This window comes from Chanodichthys erythropterus, chromosome 18 (genome assembly GCF_024489055.1).
Source record: "Chanodichthys erythropterus isolate Z2021 chromosome 18, ASM2448905v1, whole genome shotgun sequence".
In the NCBI taxonomy this organism is placed as follows: domain Eukaryota; kingdom Metazoa; phylum Chordata; class Actinopteri; order Cypriniformes; family Xenocyprididae; genus Chanodichthys; species Chanodichthys erythropterus.
In genome coordinates, this window is record NC_090238.1 from 20,784,869 (window position 1) to 20,809,597 (window position 24,729).

Here is a 24,729-nt window from a genome sequence, read left to right on the forward strand (position 1 = left end):
GTGTTACATAATATATTTTACCATATATGTGTTTATACTATATGAGTAAATATATCTGCAATATATTATGCATGCAGTACCATATCATAAATCTATATATTATGAAGTATATTACTGAATATAAAATTACATACATTATATATATTAGTAAATATATAATCATATTTTTCAATATATGAAAAGCAGCAATTCCTTATGTATTATTCAATATATTGTAATATATTTACGCAATATATTTTTTTGTATATTTTCAAATATACTGTTAAATCATGTAATATATTGATCATTCATAGGGAAATATATTTTCTTTCCATAAGGGTAATCAAGGTCTAATTAGGCATACTAGAAACTTCCAGGCAGGTGTGTTGAGGTTAGTTGGAGCTAAGCTCTGCAACAATGGCCCTCCAGGCCTGAGTTTGGATCCCTAAGGATTCCCTCAAGAAATATCAAAGTGTTATTTCCATTCCAGTCATGGAATTCCATACATTCTTACAAATCGGAGAAAATTCTATGCTTCTTAATATATATATAAAAAAAAAAAAAATTAGTCTACTAAAAATAAAACTTTTTGTGAAGGAAAATTTGTTCCAAAGTGAGTTTTCAACCACTGATGAAGAAAATCAAATGTTATTGACATATATTAATATACTACAAGTGTCGGTTTGGGGTAGTATGTCAAAATATGTTACTGTGTCATAATTAAATAAAGTCTGGTTAATTCACTTTCTGTAAACTCACAATTAATTAAGTAAGAAAACATGTAAACATGAATTATATGTTTAACCAGCACAAACCCACCTGAGCACTTTAAAGCATTTTATATTCTAAAATAACATGCCATTAGAAAATGAAGATTCGGGTGCTCTGTGTTTTAACCACATATGACCTCAAGATCTTTATTATAAGTGTCAGAAATTAACTTTTTGTATTAAGGGACAATATTTGGAATTTATTTTTTGGTAAAGATTTGTGAAGCTATTTTCATATGGCTATAAAAAATATGCCACTTATTTTGGTCAAGTATTTTACATTGAACAAATTCAACTTGAAAGTGAAAACAGGTCACTATAATGCGTTTGTAGGTCAACTAAACCCATACAAAAAAAACTATCTGAATATAATCCAGCTGAACCGGTTTTGTCACGGAAAAGAATGTGGCATAAATATCGATTTCACGTGTGAATGTAAATCCAGTGTTACATTATGGTTGGACTCGGAGAGGGGGCGGGGCGTCGAGTATACGTCACAGGCAGTGGGATCCCCCTCCCCCTCCTTTTTCTTCTTAACGTAGCAGAGACCGCTTTTTAACAGTCCGCCCACTGACGCGAGCGTCTCCAGCTTCGTATACGCGGCCAAAACCACCAGCTCCATCACAACACAGTTACCCACATCTGACGGGATATTTTACTCGACAGCGGGATTGTCACGAGAGGCGTGTTGTTTGGCTTGGATCGGCTCAGGATCTACAAGTCTTCTTTGGAAAAAACAACAACAACAACAACACGGTGAGTTGGACTCAACGGAGCTGTTGATCTCTACTTCACCAGGGCCTTTCCAAGAACACGTTTCTTGTTTTTTGACGTCAATTAGTCCTCTATATGTAAATAATAACCGCCCACTGTGGACTATGGGAATTTATTTTCCACTAGGGTCGAGTGATCCTTTTCTGTGTAATCTCTTTTTAATCGCTCGCCTAGGCATCTGGACCAGCTCTACCGTTTCTGAAGGTAAAGAAGCGTTATGACACGACACGGTGTCAGTGCTAGCTTTTGTCGCGTATGAGGGGAAAGCATTCGTTGGTAATAGCGCGTGACTTCGATGGTCGTAATCAAGTGTAATGTTTTTTTCGCGCCAGACGCGTTAGGTTACGAAAAATCCGCAACAAATAATCACACTCAATATCAAGCTCAGTGACATTCTAGACTGGTGTGAAAAAGTGGGTGATACAATTGTTATAGGGTGACTGGCCCACATGTTGCTCTTTGTGGTAGTTGTTTAAGCCACTTAGTCCGATTTAACATGTCCTATTTAAAACATTTGCCAAATATGCCACCGAACGATTAAGCAGTAGGAGTAAAATCTTTGCGTGTCAGGGGAGCTGCCACTCGACCTGCCACCGCTAGGGGCAGATATGTTAGTGATATATTAGTGATATATACTTTTTAACTAACTAACTAACTAACTAACTAATAAATAAATATTGAATGGGTTTATAGCTAATATGCGAGACGCTCGCGTTCTCAGTGTTCGTTTACTCATTTGCTTGCTCATGACAAATAGCAACACAGCGAAAGGTATTTCGAATATTTGGACCTTTTATTGAGAGTAGGCCATATTTACCCGTTGAGACGTGTCTTAACAAGCACCTGTAAGATCTTTTGTGATGTTTGAGTCGACGGAGGCGCGACATGCGAAAGGTATGTTTAGAAAATATGCTGTATTTTTGTAATCCGCTAGGTGCGTTAGTGTCACAGAAACGACATACTTTGCCTTTAAACGTATCAATTTAAAGCTGCAGTCCGTTACTTTTTTTGGTTAAAAATTATCCAAAATCAATTTGAGCAAGTACATAACCAGCCAGTGTTCAAAACTATCTCATTATCTTAGCTCGATTCACAACAGTAAGCTTGTAATAATGTTTTATAATAAGAGCGACATGGTGGATTTCCGCCGGAAATTTGAGCATGCAGCAGTTCCTCTGTGCGTCATTACGTCACGTCCGTAAACAGAAAGGAAGGAGTCCAGGCTAGTCGGTTTTATCACGTGAGGACGCTGCTGGTAGCAGATCATTTATAACCTGTTCTCACAGCAGCTGAAATAATTAAACTTATCATTTTGATGGTGGATTGTAATCCAGAAAGGTCCAAATGACAATCATCAGTGACAACTGAGATTCACCCGTAGTCAAAAAGCAAAAAACTTTGGACTGTTGAGTGGCTACAGAAATTGAAATCTACAGGTAACGCTAATATACACATAGTCATAGTAATGCTGATGTTGTTAACATTAACAATTTGAGAACAAAGTATAACAGTAATAATAATTTGCATGGTTTCGCATGATTTGAGCTAAGTGATCGTTAGATTTAATCATCATTGGCAGCGCAATTTATTGTAGGCCTAATGCTTTTTTTCATCAGTTAGTCAGAACAAATGTGGCAGACATGTTACTTACTTGTCAGATAGGGGTGTAACGATACGCTCAGGTCACGATACGGAGTACACAATACGATACGGATCACGATATTTTGAACAAAATGAAACTGAAATTCAAACAAGATTTATTAAAAAAACATTAACAAATTTCAATAATTTTCCTTGTTGTTCATACAAGATCACATTTCAAAGTTTAATAAAAACCTTCTGTATTCAAATTAACAGTTGAATAGGGCTGTCTGTCACTGAAAAAAAAAAATGTTAAATTTAACATGAACTTAGAATTATGAATAGTTAAATAGTTCACATATCCCGTCTAAAAACACGTGGAAGGCGCGGCCGCACCGCTTCTCCTTCTTTCCAAAGCGCTTGCGCTCCCGTGGCGTCGGTCGTTGCTATGCAACCATGAACTGAGCTCTCCAAGAGGATCAGGATGTTTCTGCAAAGGATAAATGATTTCTAGCCCTTGCATTAGTTTTACTACGAGATATATTGATGGAGAAAGATATAAAAACCACCATGTACAGCTATGATCAGCTGTTCGCCTGAGCTTTTGATGTTTTGTTACGGAAAGGCCATAGCTGATTGGTTGATTCTTGTCACACGACCTGCGGTGCGCTTGCGGCATTCTGAGAAGTTGAGAATTGCATGCGCGTCGATCCCATTATGAGCGCGCCTGCCACGCGGCTACATTTGAAAATAATAACTGACTTGCATGCGGAAAAGACGCAATATGTGAACGGCGCCACAGAACTTAAAGCAAAGCATCGCAAGCGTCTTTTGCTTTTCTGTGAGCACAGCTGTTGCTGTGCACTGCGGTGAAAGAAAGCCACGACTTTTCTCACGTGACCATGCAAGAGACTGACATGAGAAACGTTTAAACCTGCTTGCAAGATTCGATGTGTGCCCGAAACACTTACTGAACTAGACAGCTGATTGAGACACACCATCTACGATAAATCGTTACATCCCTAATACTTATAGTAATTTAAAAATGTGGTAGGATAACTCTGGGAGTTGGAAGAGGTGTGTTGCGAATCTGCCTTCTCACATCGCGATACAGGTTCGTGGACCTGCGTATCGCGATTTCGGTTTCATATCGCATATCGTTACACCCCTATTGTCAGATGATATTTTCCAGTGAAAATTCTTATATTGGTCACACTTTCAAGACGTAGAATCTTTGATTCTGAAGTACAGTATCCACACCGGTGCGGTGACTGACAGCAAACATTAGATTCATCCGCGCTGACGAGCTGTGTTGAGGTACAACGTACGTACAGATAACTGTTCCGCATGACTGCAATTGCAGGTTTCAAACAAAGATGGCAACAAAGAGGAAAAATCATGGACTGCAGCTTTAAGACAGATACGACAAATAAAAAACGCTATGGCAAAGTATTTTTTAAACTAATATTTAAAAATAAGTATAACATAAGTATTAGCAACTTATTATAAATAATAAATAAAATGTAATTATAATAAATATATGTAGGATATAATAAATAACAATATCAGCATTCTTTAAAAATAAGTTGAAATTTTTAATTTAGTCAGTTTTGTCTCTCATACAAGGTGATTTTCGGCGATCGAGATCTGGCAGCAGCAGCTAATTTTTCCTCTTGGGCGAGCGATCCGCTCACAGCTTATCCTGCCCATGAAATCCCCCATATGTCAGCAAACCAATGAGAACGCAGGACAACGATGACGCTCCATAACAACAGCACGAAAGCGCAAAAGCTGCAGTAGATCAGCTTACCCAGAAGTCTCCGTAACTGGCAGATTTAAAGAAAATTACCGTCGTTTGGCAAATAAATAAATTACGGACAGTTACATATGCATTTCCAATCATGTCGGCTTTATTTTACACATCAAACAAGGGATTTAATAGTAATTTATAATTACTATTAATTTATAATGTTAATATTAGTTGCCGAGTCCACAAATGGCTTGGGTATGCAGAGTATTCACAGCTTTTATTTATATAATGTGTGTTTAAAAAAAAAAAAGTTTTTCGAAATGTATTGTAAAGTGTGAGTCTGTTATAACGCGATGACACAGAGAGCAGTCGAGCAGCTGTTGCCATGGTTACCTCCTAAGCAAATACGATTTTGTTGTACACACTTACACTTTACAATAACGTTCATTAGTTAACATGAATTAATAATGAACTGCACTCACAGCATTTATTAATCTCAACATTTACTAATACATTATTACAATTTTGTTCACATTAGTTAATGCACTGTGAACTAACATGAACGAACAAACAATGAACAACTGTATTTTTATTAACTAACGTTAACAAAGATTAGTTAATACAGTGACAAATGTATTGCTCATGGTTAGATCATGTTAGTTAATACAGTAACTAATTTTTAACTAATGAACCTTATTGTAAACTGTTACCGTGTAGACATTTAGCGCAGTCGGTCTACTTTCAGAGCGGTCATACTGAAACGGATTTAGAGAATTTTTTTTTTTTTTTTTTGCCCTTCACACTTGTTATAAAATCGGGTATGTACAAAAAATCAGATTTGGACTAACAATCTGAACGAGGCTTCTGTAGCCTAATTTTTGTTTACTAAAACGTTGTTCTAAAATGCGTATGTAAAAAAAGTTAAAAGATACAATTAAAACAATATTTCACTATTGTTTTTTACACAAATACTTTTTATTGACCTCATTTGGGTGGTTTCAAGCCAAGCATTAGTCCTATTGTTTCCAACATTGTTCAAAGCATGAATGACTTTCCTTCTTCCAGTCTTTTTTTTTTTTCCCCGTGGAATAAAAAAGGGAGACGTTAGAAAACCATTCACTTCTTTTCCATCCTTTTCCATGAACTAAAAGGAATAGTGACTGAGTCTATTCTGACTAACATCACTTTGTGCTCCATGGAAATAAATTCATATGGGTTTGTAACACAAGGGTGAGTAAATGAAGACGAAGTATTCATTTTGGGGTAAAGTGTTCTGTTCTGTTGACACGGTGACAGGCAAAATATTATTTGTACCTGAATTCCAGTGAGTTCCTTGTACTCTGAATCCATTCAGATATACATGAGTGACCCCTTATCGCTCTTCCTTGTGTCTCTTGATATTTCTCACTGATTGATTAACAATTGTTCACTAGAGCTCTAAAACTACTCCTGCGTCCTTCACAGTTGATACTTAATGTACTGAAAGCAGTGAGGACTTTGACCTTGTTCTTTCTGCTTTACATGGATGATATCTTGGAGGGGAATATTGACCCTTCAGAATGTTGTAAAACCACATAGCCTTGATAGGAGAGAGGAGTTAAAACAGTTGGTCTTAGAAAATTGCCTGATCTTTTTGAGGGCATGGAGGGAAACCCAAGGTTACAGAACGTTTCAGTCTAAAGAGACACACAAGAGTGCCTAAACCACTATTTTTCTAAGGAATGACTTGAAACTGGGCCACATCATGGAAGCCATAGTGAGGAAAAAAATGTTTCTAAATACTGGAAAGGAGAACAGAGTAGTCTCTGAGATGTGTTACTCCATGCCTATATGTAATACTGAACAAGTCAGATGTGATGTAAGATTAAAACCGGCGATTCATCTGGTTTTGCAGTGTATGAATGAGGATGTGAGATTCCTAAGTTTCTTTTATGCTCCACCCTTTCTCTTTCCATGTCTCCTGTGGTTTCTCTTTCTTTGTATCTCTCTGTTTTTCTTTTTTTACTCAGACACACATCCTCTTGTTCCTGTTTTTTGCTTTCATACAATTTGTCCTACTTAAAGTGAAACGTCATACGGTCTAATTATAGGAAGAGGTCTATATTTTTATCATCAATATCCCAAGGAGATTAATAACGACATTCATAAGCAGGGCCGTCCCTTAAATTCATAGGGCCTGGGACATTTTTTTTTTAATGGTTTGGCTCAATGAGTAGTCACTGTATCATAGAATACATTAGTAGGTTCCCCTTGTTGTCACAGATCACAAGTAAGAGTGTGTGTGTGTGTGGTTGGGGAAAGTCTGGTTACACTATTTTAAGGTGACATGGTTACGTTGTACTTACTCAGTTAAGTACTGAGTAATAATTAACTACATGTACTTACTATAAATTTACAGCTAGGGTTTAGTTTAGGGTTAGTTACTTGTAAGTAATTATGCATAATTTACTGTTATTACTATAGTAAGTATGTGTACATGTAGTAAATACTACATCACCTTAAAATAAAGTGTTACTGAAAATTTCAGGACTGTTCAGGCGGGTTGGCTTTGTCTTGTAGTCATCTGTCTGTTTCTCTTTTTCTGTCTGTTAAGGGTGTGTTCACACTTGTAGTTCTGTTTTGGTCCGGACCAAAAAAGAAAATAATACATTTATTTTTGTTCACTTGGCGTTAACACTATCATTTTTTTTAACACCGAACCTGAAGATACAAAAAAGAAAACTGTATTTTGTAACGTAACTTCCTGAACATCCAAAACAATGCTGTGTGCTGGGCTAAATGCACTTGAACATTTCATGTAGTGACATCACATCCTGGTTTTGGTTCGTTAAGATGTCTTTAGTCTATGCTGTGTTCATATTTCTGTCGAACCGCACCAGAATTCGTTTGTAAGCAGACCAAGAGACACACCTTTTCAGGGGTCTCGGTCTACTTGTTTGTTGTGCACCAGGGTTCAGATGGCAGCATTCACACTTAGCGCGGTTCATTTGATTAACAGAGCAATCGAACCAAGTGTGAACACAACCATAGAATCCTCTAAAGCTATGAAAACCAACTGCGGCTTGTAATGCCTTGCAATCGTGTTTGTATGAATGTTAGACAAGCTTCTTTTAGATGGCAGGTGGTGTTTTGATGTGGTTTTAAGTGCAAGACTCTGGAGTATTCCAGCGGTGTTTTCAACCAGTTAATGCACTGATTACACACTTCACTTCATCACATGCATAAAAACACAATTACTGAACTCAAGGCATATTAAGGAGGTTAAATATCAGAATTTAATCTTATTAACAACATGTGCAGGCACAGTGCAAGTATAATGAGGTAATAACTACTTTAACACACATTTTGGGAGACCTAATCACCCAAACGCCCTCAATACCCTTCTGTTTGTCGCGTAGAAGACTGTGTTCTTGTAATTTGAATGATAAAGATGATACTATAAGACTTTTCACTCTTTACGCACTACTTGGTTTCAGTGTGCCAGTGTTTATGAATGTGTGTGTTTGTGTGTTCAGTGGTTCATTATGCTGCGGGCAAAGAACAGAAGATAAATTGTGTAAGCCAAAACAAATATTTCATCAAACTGTCCAGAGTATACTGTACATTACTGTTACATGACATTGCTGGTTGTATTTTTATTCAAATTAATTGTGTGACATTACAAACCAAATATAGAGAAACCAAACATATAAGGAAAAAAGTGAAACAGAAAAAGAGAACAAGGAAGAGAAATTTGGAAATATGTGGCAGGAAATTTAAGTTTGAGGAAGCGCTTTACAATTTGAACGTGTGACCTGCGGGAAGGAGACAAAAACATCCAAGTTATGTGGAGGTCAGATAGTTGCTGCTTAGGGGATGGTTATGAAAACATGCATACTAATAAGATTAATTAATGAAAACATTTAAAAATGCAAATGTATAACAGGCAGAGCTGAGGTTATGGGAGGTTGTACCTAGAGTCACAGGTGTTTAGAGGAGCTGGGATGGATGAAGACATTGGTCAAGGTCACACTAAAGGAGGAGCACATGTTTTGCATAATAGCAGTTACATTGTGTTTCATTTCAAGAAAATAAAGGACTGTATTTTGGTAATAAGAGTAGCAGCTGCTCTGCTCCTTTTCATTATCTACACACACAGGCAGGGTGTGGGGAAAAAAAGACCTTCAACAGACTTGTGGACAACAACCTTTTTTTTTTTTTTTTTTTTTTTTTTTTTTGAGGGAATACCAAAAATGATGCGTGTATCTATATTGCTGGGTCAGGAGTAATCCTGTTCTCTCTCTCTATCTCTATCTCTATCTCTATCTCTCTCTCTATCTCTCTCTCTCTATATATATAATAGATACAAACCGATTCCAAAAAAGTTGGGACACTGTACAAATTGTGAATAAAAACAGAATGCAATGATGTAGAAGTTTCAAATTTCAATAGTTTATTCAGAATACAACATAGATGACATATCAAATGTTTAAACTGAGAAAATGTATCATTTTACAGGAAAAATAAGTTGATTTTAAATTTCATGGCATCAACACATCTCAAAAAAGTTGGGACAAGGCCATGTTTACCACTGTGTGGCATCCCCTCTTCTTTTTATAACAGTCTGCAAATGTCTGGGGACTGAGGAGACAAGCTGCTCAAGTTTAGGAATAGGAATGTTGTCCCATTCTTGTCTAATACAGGCTTCTAGTTGCTCAACTGTCTTAGGTCTTCTTTGTCACATCTTCCTCTTTATGATGCGCCAAATGTTTTCTATGGGTGAAAGATCTGGACTGCAGGCTGGCCATTTCAGTATCCTTCTACACAGCCATGATGTTGTAATTGATGCAGTATGTGGTCTGGCATTGTCATGTTGGAAAATGCAAGGTCTTCCCTGAAAGAGACGACGTCTGGATGGGAGCATATGTTGTTCTAGAACTTGGATATACCTTTCAGCATTGATGGTGCCTTTCCAGATGTGTAAGCTGCCCATGCCACACGCAACCCCATACCATCAGAGATGCAGGCTTCTGAACTGAGCGCTGATAACAATGTGGGTTGTCCTTGTACTCTTTAGTCCGGATGTCATGGCGTCCCAGTTTTCCAAAAAGAACTTCAAATTTTGATTCGTCTGACCACAGAACAGTTTTCGACTTTGCCACAGTCCATTTTAAATGAGCCTTGGCCCAGAGAAAATGCCTGTGCTTCTGGATCATGTTTAGATATGGCTTCTTTTTTGACCTATAGAGTTTTAGCCGGCAACGGCGAATGGCACGGTGGATTGTGTTCACCGACAATGTTTTCTGGAAGTATTCCTGAGCCAATGTTGTGATTTCCATTACAGTAGCATTCCTGTATGTGATGCAGTGCCGTCTAAGGCCCGAAGATCATGGGCATCCAGTATGGTTTTCCGGCCTTGACCCTTGCGCACAGAGATTGTTCCAGATTCTCTGAATCTTTGGATGATATTATGCACTGCAGATGATGATAACTTTAAACTCTTTGCAATTTTTCTCTGAGAAACTCCTTTCTGATATTGCTCCACTATTTTTCGCAGCATTGGTGTAATTGGTGATCCTCTGCCCATCTTGACTTCTGAGAGACACTGCCACTCTGAGAGGCTCTTTTTATACCCAATCATGTTGCCAATTGACTTAAGTTGCGAATTGGTCCTCCAGCTGTTCCTTATATGTACATTTAACTTTTCCGGCCTCTTATTGCCACCTGTCCCAACTTTTTGAAATGTGTAGCTCTCATGAAATCCAAAATGAGCCAATATTTGGCATGACACTTCAAAATGTCTCACTTTCAACATTTGATATGGTATCTATATTCTATTGTGAATAAAATATAAGTTTATGAGAGATGTAAATTATTGCATTCCTTTATTCACAATTTGTACAGTGTCCCAACTTTTTTGGAATTGGGTTTGTGTGTGTATATATATATATATATATATATATATATTTATAGAATATCTACTTTTATTTTTCACAGAAGAAGTCATAGGGGAGTTGAAGTTGAGGTGAAACCTCACAATAATTGAAAATGGGCTACTTTCCCATAGACTGTTTTCCCATAGACACCAGGTTTATTCTTGCTATATTATTTTGGATTTAATAAGATTTTCCCCAATAAATTGGCATCACATTCACTAACAACAACCATAAACATTCACCATGCTATGTAGATTATGGAATTTTGGTCAAATACAACTATTTTGGCTGTGTATAAAACATACAATATGCTTCAGTTGATTATTCATATATGTAAATATGCATTACTTAAATGAAAAGACAAGGCAGTGTCTCTGTTGTGGAGGAAACTAATAAAGAATAGCAGTCACAGCGGAAATCGTTCTCCCCTCGACCATGTTTAAAGTTTATGACCTGCCCATCTCAGGAACGTGGGTATCAAAATTACCCCCGAGCTTTACAGTTGTAAATATGACTTGAGAGGGCATTCATGTCCAATGTCATTAGTGAAGGTAGCATTCATTTTCAAATAAGCCTGAAGAAATTGATTAGCTGGATCAGATGTGTTTTGGTCTCTCGCCCTACAGGAACTGAGGGCCCCTGACCTAATGCTTAAATGAAAATAAACATGACAAAAATGGCATCTGTGGCAGATTCTGGTTTGCAGTGCTATGTAAAGGAACACATCTGTGAAGAGGATGTGGGCTGTAGATGTAGGGTAGTGTAGCAAGGAGAACACCAAAATGGTGTGGTGTCTTAGTCTTTGAAGCACTGATGAATTGATCTGTGCCATCCGGAGTCACGGAGATGGACACTGAAGATGTCTCCTAATGGAAAAATACACACACACTTGCAGAGCACAGTCAGAGATTCGAGTAGATGGTTTGCTTTCCTTTTCTAAAAAAACATTTGCTTTCCCACAGCCTAGAGCTAAAGCTTGTGAGAAAGTTGAGAACTAAAGCTCTCAAGGACAGTATCTCTCAGTGATTGTGGTTACACAACTGGTTGTTCATACACCTGCATCTTCCATAAATGACTTCTTAACAGCGTGACCTTTGATTTGGCGTCTTAAGATGTTGAATATTCACATTTTTTGCTTTACTGAGCTCTCTGACAACATTGAAAGATAATTAGTTAAGTATTTTATGTAATCTGTTAAATTAGAATTTTTAAATGTCATCATTCAGATTAAAAATAGTAGTGTTTTCAGATAACAAGTAAAATGCAAAATGGTTCCTAAAGCACAAAGTTCACAATTTATAAAAATGTGCAAGAGTTCTCGAGATAATATTAGTGATAAGTGCATGTACACTTTTGCAATTTAAAGGGTTAGTTCACCCAATAATGAAAATTCTGTCATTAATTAATTACTCCACCCTCACATCATTCCACACCCGTAAGACCTGCGTTCATCTTCGGAACACTAATTTTCATAAAATTTAATAGCTCAGCGAGGCCTGCAATTAACACTTTCAATTCCCAGAAAGCTACTAAAGACGTAATACAGTTCATGTGACTACAGTGGTTCAACCTTATTGTTATGAAGTGACAAGAATACTTTTTGTGCACCAAAAAAAAAAAAAAAATAGTGACTTTATTTAACAATATCTAGTAATCGCTGATTTCAAAACACTGCTTAATGAAGCTTCAAAGCTTTATGAATCTTTTGTTTCAAATCAGTGGTTCAGAGCGCGTATCAAACTGCCAATGTCACATTGAAAGATTGAAACGCTGTCATAACGAAGCCTCGTTTACTGAAATCATGTGACTTTGGCAGTTTGATACACGCTCTAAACCACTGATTCGAAACAAAAGACTCGTAAAACTTCAAAGCCTTATGAAGCAGTGTTTTGAAATTGGCCATCACTAGATAGAATCTAAACTAAACCAAAAGTACAATGCCACAAATTTATAACTATATATTGTATATAATTCAGAAATGACTGATAGAATTGTATGGGTCGTCAAACGAATTACTTTTACTGTCATAAAATTTTAAATGAAGTAAAAAATTTAAATATTAACCAAATTGTCCAGTTGTAAGCAAATCTTTATATCCAGCTAGTGTGCTTGCTGCGAGAATAGAGGCAAATGAGCTGTTTATCTCTGCCATGAATTTAAAGAGAACTGCGGCTTCTCTGAAAATGCACACAGTGTGATAATTAGAAACCAAGAGAGTGTGCTTAGTTGTCCTATTTGTGTATTGACCTGCACAAGTGTGTGTGTCTGTGCTATTGCATGACTAACTGCAGTTAGTGAAGAAATCAGTGTGCTGTTTGGCCCAACATTGGTCTTTATGTAATATTGGCTATGTATAGTCCTATAAGTATTCTTTTGTGATAGCAAAAATGTCATAAATTTTGTGTTTATCGTGTTAAACAAAAGTGTCACCAGTGACACACATGATTGTTTCCACATTACCATCAGCTGGACTGCATAATAAAGAACATTATTGGACAATATTGTTAGGATACAGATTTCAATGGCCAGATGACGCTTCTGTTCCTTTTTCTTGCTTGCCGATTTTTTTCCTTTTGTTTGCATGCACATATGTCTAGGAGTTGTGTCCTTGAATGTGTGTTCTGTAAATATTTACCACCTTTTGTGAATAGGAACTGAGCCAGGTGTGTTAAGAGGCCATGTTTGTTTTAAGATGATTTAAAATGAATGAGAGGTGATGAAAACTGTGCAGCTATACACAAATATAAAGCTTGTATGGCATTAAATTTTTACTATGTTTATTCAGTTTTAGTCATGCAAAAATGTTGTTTTTAAAGATGAGTTGGTCAATACACTGTGATCTGTTCTGCTGTTGATATGTTTTGTGAATGTGCATTTTTTGCTAAATTTTCTGTCCCCTATTATTTTAAAGCTGCTGTCTGTATTGCTTTTTTTGTTTGTTTTGGTTAAGAATTATCCAAAATCAATTTTTCAGCATGTACATAACCAGCCAGTGTTCAAAACTATCTCCTTACCTTAGCCCGATTCACAATGGTAAGCTTGTAATAGTGTTTTATAATTCCGGTGGAAAGGCGGGTTTTTGCGGGAAATTCGAGCATGTTGCTGTTTGTCTTTGCGTCATTGTGTCACGTCTGAAAACGAGTCCCAGCTAGTAGGCTATATCGCATGTGAGACGGATCATTTAGGCTAGCCTTTTCTCACAGCAGCTGCAATAATTAAACTTATTCTGATGGCGGATTGTATGGTATGACAAATTAATGTTTAGATCTATAGGTAACGCTAATACACACCAAATACATATAGTCACGCAATGCTGACATTGTTAACTAACAATTTGAGAACAAAATATAACAATAATAATAATAATTTGCACAGTTTGACGTAATCCGAGCTAAGCTATCGTTAGATTTAATCACCTTTGGCCGTGCGATTTACTGTAATGTTGTTTTTCCTCAGTCAGAACAAAAGTGGCAGACATGTTACTTACTTGTTCAGATGACATTTTCTGGTGAAAATTCTTATTTTGGTCATACTTCCAAGACTACAATCTGATTCCAAAGCACAATATCCATGCTGGTGTAATGATTGACAGCAAATATTAGAATCATCCGTGCCGAGGCACAATGCACGTACAGATAATAATTCCGCAAACAACTGCAATTGCAGGTTTCAAACAGAGATGGCGACAAAGAAGCAAAACTATGTACTGCAGCTTTAAAAAGAAAGAAATGATGAAATGCGTTTAGTTTTAAAGGAAAATGTTATATCATTACTCAATCTTTTGCATTGTTTTTAAAATTAATTTTCCTTATTTTTAAAAATGCTTCTCTGTTTTGGGCTTGTCCTCCCACCTAGATTTTAGAATTACGTGCTATAAAAAGGTCTTATATTAAATATTATGTTTTGTTATTTAATGTTCACAGAATTTTACAGAATGTTAGAATAGTATGAAATGGTATGTCATGAAATTCCTTGGAATTCTATGAATCTGTATGACATTAAATTCCATAACATTTCATGATATTTCATTTTCTATGATATGCCATTGCATAAAATCCAATTGAATATCTCCTTGATTCTGTAATTATCAGGCAGTGAAACTGGGCAATGAGTTAAGGCAATGATTAGATCCTTAATCCAGTTTCATTTTTAAGATTCAAAGGATCACCAGCATATATATTTTTTTTTTTTTTTTTTTTTTATGGTCACATCATTAAATTATGAAGATCAGCTGTTATATGACTGACATGTGACACCCTAGGAAAAATGAGTAAATGCTAAATCAGTGTTACAATATCTATGAAATGAAAATGTAAAGGTTTTCTGACAAGAGAATGAGCAAAGGAAAATGTCTGAAGTAATAAAGGTGAAGACGGTAGGTCTTGAGAGGTGAAAGTGATTTTGGTGTTTTCTTGGAAGATTGTGTTGTTGTGTTCAGTATTGTGTTTATCAGTCACGCAGGTTTTTTTATTGTACTGTCAGCTGTATGCTGAAGTCAGTGTTTATCCACGTGGGTGTTCTTGCACAAGCTGGCCAACATCTGCTTTTGTTTTTTTTTTCTTGTATCAGATGCTGTCGCTTTTCCATTCATGGATGTTTTAGGCGTCACCACTTTGAACAGTTTTGGGGGGAAAGGCTGTGCGTTTGGTTTGTGTACAAAGCATCTGCAAGATTATCTATAAATTACAATTTATAGATAATCTTATTGATTAGGTTTTATTCTAGTCAAGGTGAGATTTATTTATTCACGTTGTCAGTTTGTTCATGGTTCATTTAAAGCTTTTTAATCTAATGTATCATGATAAACTTCATAAAATACATACTGTTTACCACTGACTGTAATGAGCATAATTAACAGCAGAATACTCATTAATAATTGTATTGAATATAAATGCATTGTTTTAAGAGTGTTGAATAGAAAATGTCAAGTGGAGAGGCAGTAACACTTTTCATTTGTTACCTTACAGGTTTCATTTGTTAACATAACTTCATTAGTTACTGTGAAGTAAGAATGAACAATACTTCTACCGCATTTATTAATCTTAGTTAATGTTAATGTCGTCATTTACATTTTTACGATCAAATTTTGTATCTGGTATCTGTTATCTGTTGTATATTAGTTAATGCACTGTAAACTAACATGAACATTTTTAATAACTAACATTAACAAAGATTATTAAATAATGTAACAAATGTATTGCTCATCATTAGTTCATGTTAGTTAATGCATTAACTAATGTTAACCAATGAGACCTATTGTAAAGAGTTACCAGAGAGGCTGTAAAGCTATTTACAAGTTTATTGTTGGCTAATATATATTACAGAGTGAGCTGGTGAAACCGATCAAGCCATGTGTACTGTATTTTAAGAACGTTTATATAACGGAGTTGAATTTTCTCAAGTGACTCCTGTTGTCTAACATCTAAATGTTTATGCCTTGTCAAAATTCAAAATCATAGCCTTCAACTTGTCCTCTTGTTGTTTAACAGGATCATGTTGAAGTTTAACAGCCTAAGTTAAAATGTAACTTTTAAAATGCAAAAAGATATTTCAATCAAAGAAGTGCTTTGGCGCTGTTAACAAATACTCCTTGTATTTCTCATAAACGCAATGTGATGTAACATGATAACTTACAAATAATAAGGAAACAAGATGACCTCATTAATGGCAGAACCAGTTTAGTGACAGTATAAGATGTAAGGGCTGATGGACAGAACATTAAAATAATGAAATTAAAACAAAATGAATTTAAAATGAAACAAGAATACATACTGTGGAAAATGGAAAACTAAATCAGCTTTTACCCACAGGTCAGTTCACTAAGAACAACACAGATTTCTATCACTGCTAAAAGGATGAAAGCTAATGGTTGGCTGGTCATCTGACAAATGCCCTGTGGTTATCTGGCATAATTTCCAAGTTGCTATTTACTTGTTGCTATTTACCTTCTTATTGCTGACTGGTTATTCTTTGTGTGTGAGAGAGGGTATTTTTCCCCTAAGCTGATTTAATTACCAAAGGTCTTCCAGACATAGTGTTGAGTCAGAGACTTTTAATCTCTCTCTCTCTCTCTCTCTCTCTCTCTCTCTCTCTCTCTCTCTCTCTCTCTCTCTCTCTCTCTCTCTCTCTCTCTCTCTCTCTCTCTCTCTCTCTCTCTCTCTCTCTCTCTCTCTCTCTCTCTCTCTCTCTCTCTCTCTCTCTCTCTTTGTTTGTTTGTTTGTTTGTTTGTTTGTTTGTTTGTTTGTTTGTTTGTTTGTTTGTTTGTTTGTTTGTTTGTTTGTTTGTTTGTTTGTTTGTTTGTTTGTTTGTTTGTTTGTTTGTTTGTTTTTTGTTTTATGCTCAATTACACACGTGCACAAGTTATAGCTTGGCAAGTAGAAGTCATAATTCCAGAGAATTCCAGAACATTGAGGGTGCGTGTGGCGTAATTGTTATGTAACAAGTAATATAATATCTAACTGTGCCCTGTGTCAATCTGCATATAGTCAAAGCTGAAAATATAGATTTTTATTATTATTATTTTTTTTTTATAAAGTTTGTACAACTCTAAAATTAGCTACATTTTATGGGCCTACCAATAAATTGGAACAGAACAGAATAGCAGTGGCTGGCCAGTTCTTGGTTTGGGAGATTTCCCATTTATGTTTCTATTTTCCGCAGCTTCGAACCAAACCAAACAGCTCAGAGATGAATTACAACATTACAAACTTCAACGAAAAAAAAGCAAATGACAACTGGAAAAAATCGACTGCATCAAGGAATGACACATCCCATTAATCATTATGAAATATTTTAATATATTTATTAACAGTATATTAGTATAGTATATTGGTAAAATATTTACATGTATGCAAAAGTTTGGGGTCAGTAAGATTTTTTTATTTTATTTTTTTTCTCTGAAAAAAACATATTACTTTCACTCAGCAAGGATGCATTAAATTGATCAAAAGTTACTGTAAAGTCATTTATAATGTTACAAAATATTTCTGCTTCAAATAAAAGCTGTTATTTTACTCTTTCTGTTCATCAAAGAATACTGAAAAAATGTATGCAGGTTTCCACAATAATATTAAGCAGCATGTTTTCAACATTGATGATAATAATAAATGTTTCTTGACCACCAGATCAGCATATTAGAATGATCACGTGACCAAAGAAAATGGAGACGTTTTTTTCATTTTTATTTAATTTTTATTTTTTTATTTATTTCTATGTTACAGTTCCTGTTTTTGGGCAACACTGTCAAACAGGATGCATGCTCTGGACACACAAATGTCTGCATAATTTTCAGCAAAGATTATGTTCTTTTCTAGGACCGCTAAGGCAAATATTTGCTTTTTCTGTATACACATCACAATCTGTTAGCTAACTTCAATGTTCTTTTCTTTTTTCAGGGCCATACATTGGTGCACGCTGACACTAAGGGATTCATCATCCTTGAGACTACAAAATTTGTCAGACTTTGCCATTGCTCCGTTTAACACAGTGGAGGTGGAGGGGTAAAAATCTGGACCTCTCAGCTACACTCTTCCAATGTCCCAGAGGCGCTATGACTGCTTTCGGGGCACCAAACTGCTGAGTGTGGGCTCAACTCCCCTCCCCAGCCCCTGAAACGGCCCTCCTACTCCCTCTCACCCAGACATGAAGGAGGTGAGGCTGTGGACAGCTAGTGACGTCTCTGATTGGCTGACCGATGAGGGCATGCAGGAGTACACAGATGCGTTGCGGAACGTGGACGGCCCTTCACTCTTGCAACTCTCGGAGGAAGACTTTAACGCCTCGCCTTTGTCCCTGGTTACCGGGGACAGTGGTCGACAGCTTTTGGAGCGCATAGAGACTTTGCGCTTCACCAGCCACATGAAGGCACACAAGAGCAACAACCATGAAAACAATCACCACGCCAACGGTCACGTCAGCGGCGCCCTTGCCAACGGAAGTGTTAGCAACGGCAAGATTCTCAACGGCGTTCCAAAGAACGGCTTGCACTCTGATGTAGTTCGCATCTTGGTTCCACCGCTGCCTGAGCAGGAGCGCACGCCGTATCCCACTGAATGGTTCAAAACAGGTGTGGCCTTCCTGTACGCTCTGTGCTGCTTCCTCACAACAACAGTTGTGATCTCAGTGGTGCATGAACGCGTCCCACCCAAGGAAGAGTCCCCGCCCCTCCCGGATAAATTCTTTGATCTGTTTGATCGTGTGGAGTGGGCGTTTTCCATCTGTGAGATCAATGGCATGCTGCTTGTGGGACTGTGGTTTACACAGTGGCTTCTGCTTAAACACAGGTTAGTTCCTTATGGCCAATTTACACCACACAGACAAACGCCAACAAACAAGTTGGCCGCTAGATTTAGAATTTTATGAAAAATAACTCATGTTCACACTGCCCAAACAAACGCTGATTGAACGTGTTCAGTGAGGTGAATACAAACCCCGACCAACGCCAACAGACGCTGACAGGGTAACACACTGATCCGACAAAACCCAACAGACGTGTTTGTTGGCATTTGTCTGTGTGGTGTGAATTGACACATTATGCCAGTGGTTTTCAACCTTTTTGATTCCAAGGCCCTCCATTGTCCACAATAATGACGTCACATCAGGTCGTTCTTCATCAGTATATTGGGGTATATCTGTTATTTTCTCTAACTCTGACCCTGATTTCTCTCTGTTTGCAGGTCCATAATCGGCCGTCGGTTCTTTTTTATTGTGGGAACTCTGTATTTGTACAGATGCGTGACCATGTACGTTACAACATTACCTGTGCCAGGCATGCACTTCAAGTGCTCCCCAAAGGTAACCGCTGAAGAATGAAACTTAACCATTATGGTTAATGCTGGTCTAGTTGATCCAGAATAGGCATACCGTTGATTTTGAAGTGGTTAATGGATGTGAAATCAAAAATCTTCCCCTCTGCCATAGCTATCACTTCCCATTCACACTTTTAGAGCTACAGCAGAGATTATCGGTGAATAATGACCTATAGTTTGGTCACAAAGCTTATAACCTTGATGCAGCACATAAGTATTGTTCACCATTTTTATGTTTCTAACAAAGTGATTTTTGGTCACTGTCTGGTTTCTGGTTTCATTTTATGAAAATATGTTAACAAAAAAAAAATAATAATAATAATTTTATGCTATATATATATATATATATATATATATATATATATATATATATATATATATATATATATATATATATATATATATATATATATATATATATATAATATATATATATATAGACAAATTTGTGTGTACTATAAGCAAATAGAAGACAAAATAATTACTTGAAGAGAACGACAATAAAGTAGTGAAGAAAACAGTTGTTTTCTATCTATACAATCTATATATGTGTTTGTGCATGTTTATGTTTATGCTTATGTGTGTGTGTTCTAGCTCTTTGGTGACTGGGAGGCCCAGTCACGGCGGGTAATGAAAATGATGGCAGGTGGTGGCCTGTCAATCACTGGCTCTCACTCTTTGTGTGGCGATTACCTGTACAGTGGACACACAGTGATGCTGACATTAACGTACCTCTTTATTAAAGAGTGTGAGTACACACATTCATAATTTGGTTTGTTGATAACTCCATCTAGTGGACATGAAGAGCAATAACACAATCTAGCATACATAAAACCAAAGATTACATCTGTTTGTTACTTCTGCCTACACTGTAAAAAAAAAAAATACACAGAATTCAGTTTTTTATTTTATGGGTGACAGATTCTCCACGGAGGTTCTGGTGGTATCACTGGCTCTGCTGGTGCCTGAGTGCTGTCGGTATCTTCTGCATCCTGTTGGCTCATGACCACTACACCATCGACGTGGTGTTGGCCTACTTCATGACCACACGCCTCTTCTGGTGGTACCATACAATGGCCAATCAGCAGGTAAATTTGGAGTTGAAACTGAGAAACCTCTGCTGATTTACCAGATTGAAGCATCTTGTGCTTGCTTAATATTTCATACATTATTTTTTTGAAAAAGCATGTTGTGAATGTGTCTCATATGATTCAGCAGGTATCTGAGGTATATTTCAGTCATAACTGTAATGCTTTTAGTGATATGGTATTCACTCCACAATAAAAAAAATATATAATCGAAACCTTAATTTTATTTTCTACACTTTTTTTAATCAGGATTTGCCAGCATGCAAAGCATTCAGCTTCGAACAAAAGTATGTCTGGCGTTTTGAGCAGTGAGTGGAAACCAACAACATTTTTATAGCCCATTTAAGGTGTTTATTACAAACAAATTTATTAAATAATAAAAATGAATAAATGTAACTGAACAAAAATTTGCGTTGCATTTACTGTCCTGTGAAAACAGAAGGTGCTGCAGTACCCCCACTTCCCACGCCCATGGAACACAATCGGAGTTGTATTAAATATACGCTACGTCCTGTGCCTTCCTATTCAACTTATGAAAATTAACATCAGTTATGCTTTCTTCGTAAGTTGATTCACGAGTTCACATATCCATATAATTAAATGGAGTAAAGTTTTGCGTATTTGGCGTGCTGTCCGGGGAGAGGGCTCCGAGCTCTGAATTTTGGCCCGAACCCAGAGTACTCCCCCTGGTGTGGTAAAAGTAGATAGAACTATAAGTGAGGAGATGGGGTGGAGGAGGGATGCTGATAAACTCTCAGATGAACAGAAGTCAGTCTGCTGAATTTATACCTTTTGACATTGGTTGAGTTGATTAACTGAATGCTCTCCACCTGTGCTAATTAGGTTACTTATCTGAACTTGCTCTTCCCGAATTTTGTTAATAAAACATCATATACGGAAGGCGTTCTGGTGGAAGCTAGATATTTTACTTTATAACTTGTTACATATGGATATTTTCTATTCTAACACAAACGCATCGCTTCAGAAGATCTTTATTAACCCCCCCGGAGCCGTGTGGAGTACGTTTATGAATGATGGATCGATGTACTTTCTTGAGCTTCATATTTGTTGGTCCCATTCACTGCAATTTAACACTCAGATGTGTCAGGATATTTATTAAAATATCTCTGATTGTGTTCATCAGAAAAAAGAAAGTCAAATACATGTGGACAAGAGAGGTGTTTGTCAATAAATGAGAACTTGTTTGAAAAAGTAACAGATATTTTGTAGTAAATTTAAAATGCATTACTTCACTTGTTAGTTAAAAAAAGTAATCTGATTATGTAACTTGTTACTTGTAGTGCGTTACCCCCAACACTGCATATAATAATAATATTATTATTATTATTATTATTATTATTATTAATAATAGACATTTATCAAGACATTGGAAAAATAAAAAAATACTGTGATTATATGTACGTAGATGGTCTTTTGATTATATTGATCAAGGCAGTATTTTGATTTTGAGGGTGTGCAGCTGAAAAAATGAATGTTGCTGCAATTGATGGGTAACTTTCTTCCTCCATCTGCATTTGATCCATTTCTGAAGAACTGGAAAACAGTGGTATTAAAAAATCTATTTTGTCTCCTAACTTAATCTCTTGTGCTGTCCTATAGGCTCTAAAGGAAAATTCCACTGGCAACCTGTTCTCTCGTGTGTGGTGGTTCGGCCCATTCCAGTACTTTGAGAGTAACGTCCGTGGCATTGTGCCTCGAAACTACCAGCTACCATTCTTGTTGCGAATATTGAAGAGCACCCGGGTTAAGTACAGTAAGCTGGACTCCCGTGAGTCGTGATCCGTGAATCCCGATTGGCTGGAGCTCTGTGAGACTCTGAGAAACTGCTCTTCCCATCAAGCCCTGCAAAACTGGTTGAGCACTGTGACGCATATACACCGATCATTTTGTATTATTCGAAGCATTTCAACATCCCTAGCAGGTATGTATATGTAGAGCAGAGCATCTAACAAGTGGATTCGATTTGCTGCTCTTTTTGGTTAAAAATGACCAGGCCTTGGTGTCATAGAGAACTGAGCCTTCCTGCTGTCTTCTCCATGGACTTGGCCTCGCAGAATATGTAATTTAAGGTTCATTTACCTGCCAAAACTGTATTGAATAAACTGGAACACTTCTAGAAACAGATTTTCTTTTTAAAAAGCATCTTTTTGTAATAACTTTATTAATTCTGGAGCAAGAATTTTTTCTAAATATTTCGCAGGTTTATTTTCCAAAAAGTGTCGTCCAAATAGAATATCTTTTTTAGATTTGTACCTTCCTGATAGCTGAAACCCGTACAGCTTCAGTGTTTTCTAGTGCCTTTCTTCCACACACGCATATACACATGTAATATACTCATACACACACATCCATACATCCACGATATACATGCTTTAAACATTTATATAACGTGTTAACCAACAATGTTGTCTGTCTGAATGTTTTTCTTGACCCGTAATCATTAAGAGGGGCAGTATGTTTTTATAGAAGCTATGAATGTGGGAGTTCAGTTCTGCCTTTCGCATTACAACAATCCTTCAAATCAACCCTGAGCACACTTCCTTGTGTATTAATTGGATAACTGTGTTCAATTATTCATTACTGAAGATTTTCTTTTTCTTCTCAGTATCATCCATTGGAATGAAGTGTTTCGATCAGGATATAGTGCTCGTCTGACAAAACGCTGCTCAAGTTTTGTCACGACTAAAGGGCTGTTCACACAGGACGTGTCTTTGCTTTCAAAAAAGGGATGTGCAGTGAAATGTAATGCAGTCGTTTTAATAGTTTAACTGTTTCTAACTTACAAAATGCAGAGGTTGTGGTCAAAAATGACTGTGTAGTGTGTGTTTACATAGCAAGACAATTATTAATCTCATTTTAACCATGAGATATTTTTTTTTGACTTAAAAAAAAATTTTAATTGAGAATCACTGCTAGGATTTGGAAACCATCATAATATTAAGGAAAGTCGGACTGTCTTCCTTGACAGAAAAGATTCACGCATACAAACTGAATGTTTACAATATTACACATGAAACTAATGATGTGTGTCGATGGGGTTATTTGTACATTAAAAATAACATATATCATTGTTGTACATTGTACAACATGACATGCTCATCTGTCATAGTTAACCACCCCCATCCTATTTTTGTGGTTTTAAACTATAAAAGTGGTTTGTTTGGTAACAGAAGGTATTTGAGGTATTTCTCCTTTTAATGTGAAGTGAGTTTGCTCAAAATGTGCTTCCTCTAGCCAAAGGGAGGATCATCAAGTCTCTCAATAAAAAGCCAGAAGTGTTGTAAATGTTCTGGAGCAAGAACCAAATAGAAACTGAAGGTACACCCAGGTTTTTGTGACAGGTAGACTGAATGATAGGTGAGACGGGCCTGCAAAAGGACTGAATCTAGTCTCTGAATGTACAATAAGTGACAGTCCTCAGTTGAGAACTGGAGGGAAATTCAGAAGCACTTTAAAATGATGCCCAGCCACACAGTTCTTCTCAACACTGCACTTCAGTGACCTGCACGCTGATAAACCTGCAGGATGAAAACACTATTTTATTATTCCCCCAAGTAACAGCCTGATTGATGATGGTTTTATGCTCTGTCTTTCATATGAAACTGACAGTGGGATAAGATCTATGAATGTGCAACACGTACTAATATGTAGCCAAAGTGCATGTATAATTTAGTGTGGATATGGATGGCTGAAGAATGCCATGGAGTTTTATTGTTTAGGGTTTTTTTTTTTTTTTTTGAGACCATAGAAAAGTCATTGAAACCAGTGTTGGGTCATAAAAGATTTTAAGTTCTATATAATTAAGTGTTTATTTAATTGGTGAAATCCAGATTGTTCAGCTGTTAATTTGCTTTGTGTTACACTGCCAACTGAATGACTTGAGAAGTGATATTATGACTCTAAATGCATGTTGTTGTTTTTTGTTGTTTTGTTTTCCTTTCATTGTCAATCATAAATCCAGCATTGTCAAATTACTTTACTTTGTTGTCTAATGTAAACCAGGTTATTTGTGCTAAACAATCTCTTAAAATGAGACAAGGAGTG

At 36.6% G+C, this 24,729-nt stretch overlaps 1 protein-coding gene across 2 annotated transcripts; it reads left to right on the forward strand.

Moving 5' to 3' along the window:
- Positions 1–1,304: 1,304 nt before the first annotated feature.
- On the forward strand, positions 1,305–24,729 carry sgms1a (sphingomyelin synthase 1a). 2 transcript variants are annotated; one of them, XR_010892529.1, is made up of 7 exons: positions 1,305–1,505; positions 18,164–19,051; positions 19,445–19,562; positions 20,171–20,324; positions 20,498–20,664; positions 22,285–22,606; positions 23,291–24,729. XR_010892529.1 is itself a non-coding variant. In XM_067367744.1 (6 exons), the coding sequence occupies exons 2-6, from the start codon at positions 18,411–18,413 to the stop codon at positions 22,462–22,464; spliced, it is 1,260 nt and encodes a 419-aa protein (XP_067223845.1). In that variant the 5' UTR covers positions 1,305–1,505; positions 18,164–18,410; the 3' UTR covers positions 22,465–24,729. The 2 variants fall into 2 exon arrangements, 1 of the variants encoding a protein (XP_067223845.1); XM_067367744.1 differs by having other exon boundaries at positions 22,285–24,729.

Bases quoted from the DNA above. Each gene is read 5' to 3' on its own strand.
- sgms1a (XM_067367744.1), top strand. From the start codon at position 18,411: ATGAAGGAGGTGAGGCTGTGGACAGCTAGTGACGTCTCTGATTGGCTG. The intron at 19,563-20,170 runs GTAACCGCTGAA...TGTGTGTTCTAG, and splicing joins ACTTCAAGTGCTCCCCAAAG to CTCTTTGGTGACTGGGAGGC. The intron at 20,665-22,284 runs GTAAATTTGGAG...GCTGTCCTATAG, and splicing joins ATACAATGGCCAATCAGCAG to GCTCTAAAGGAAAATTCCAC.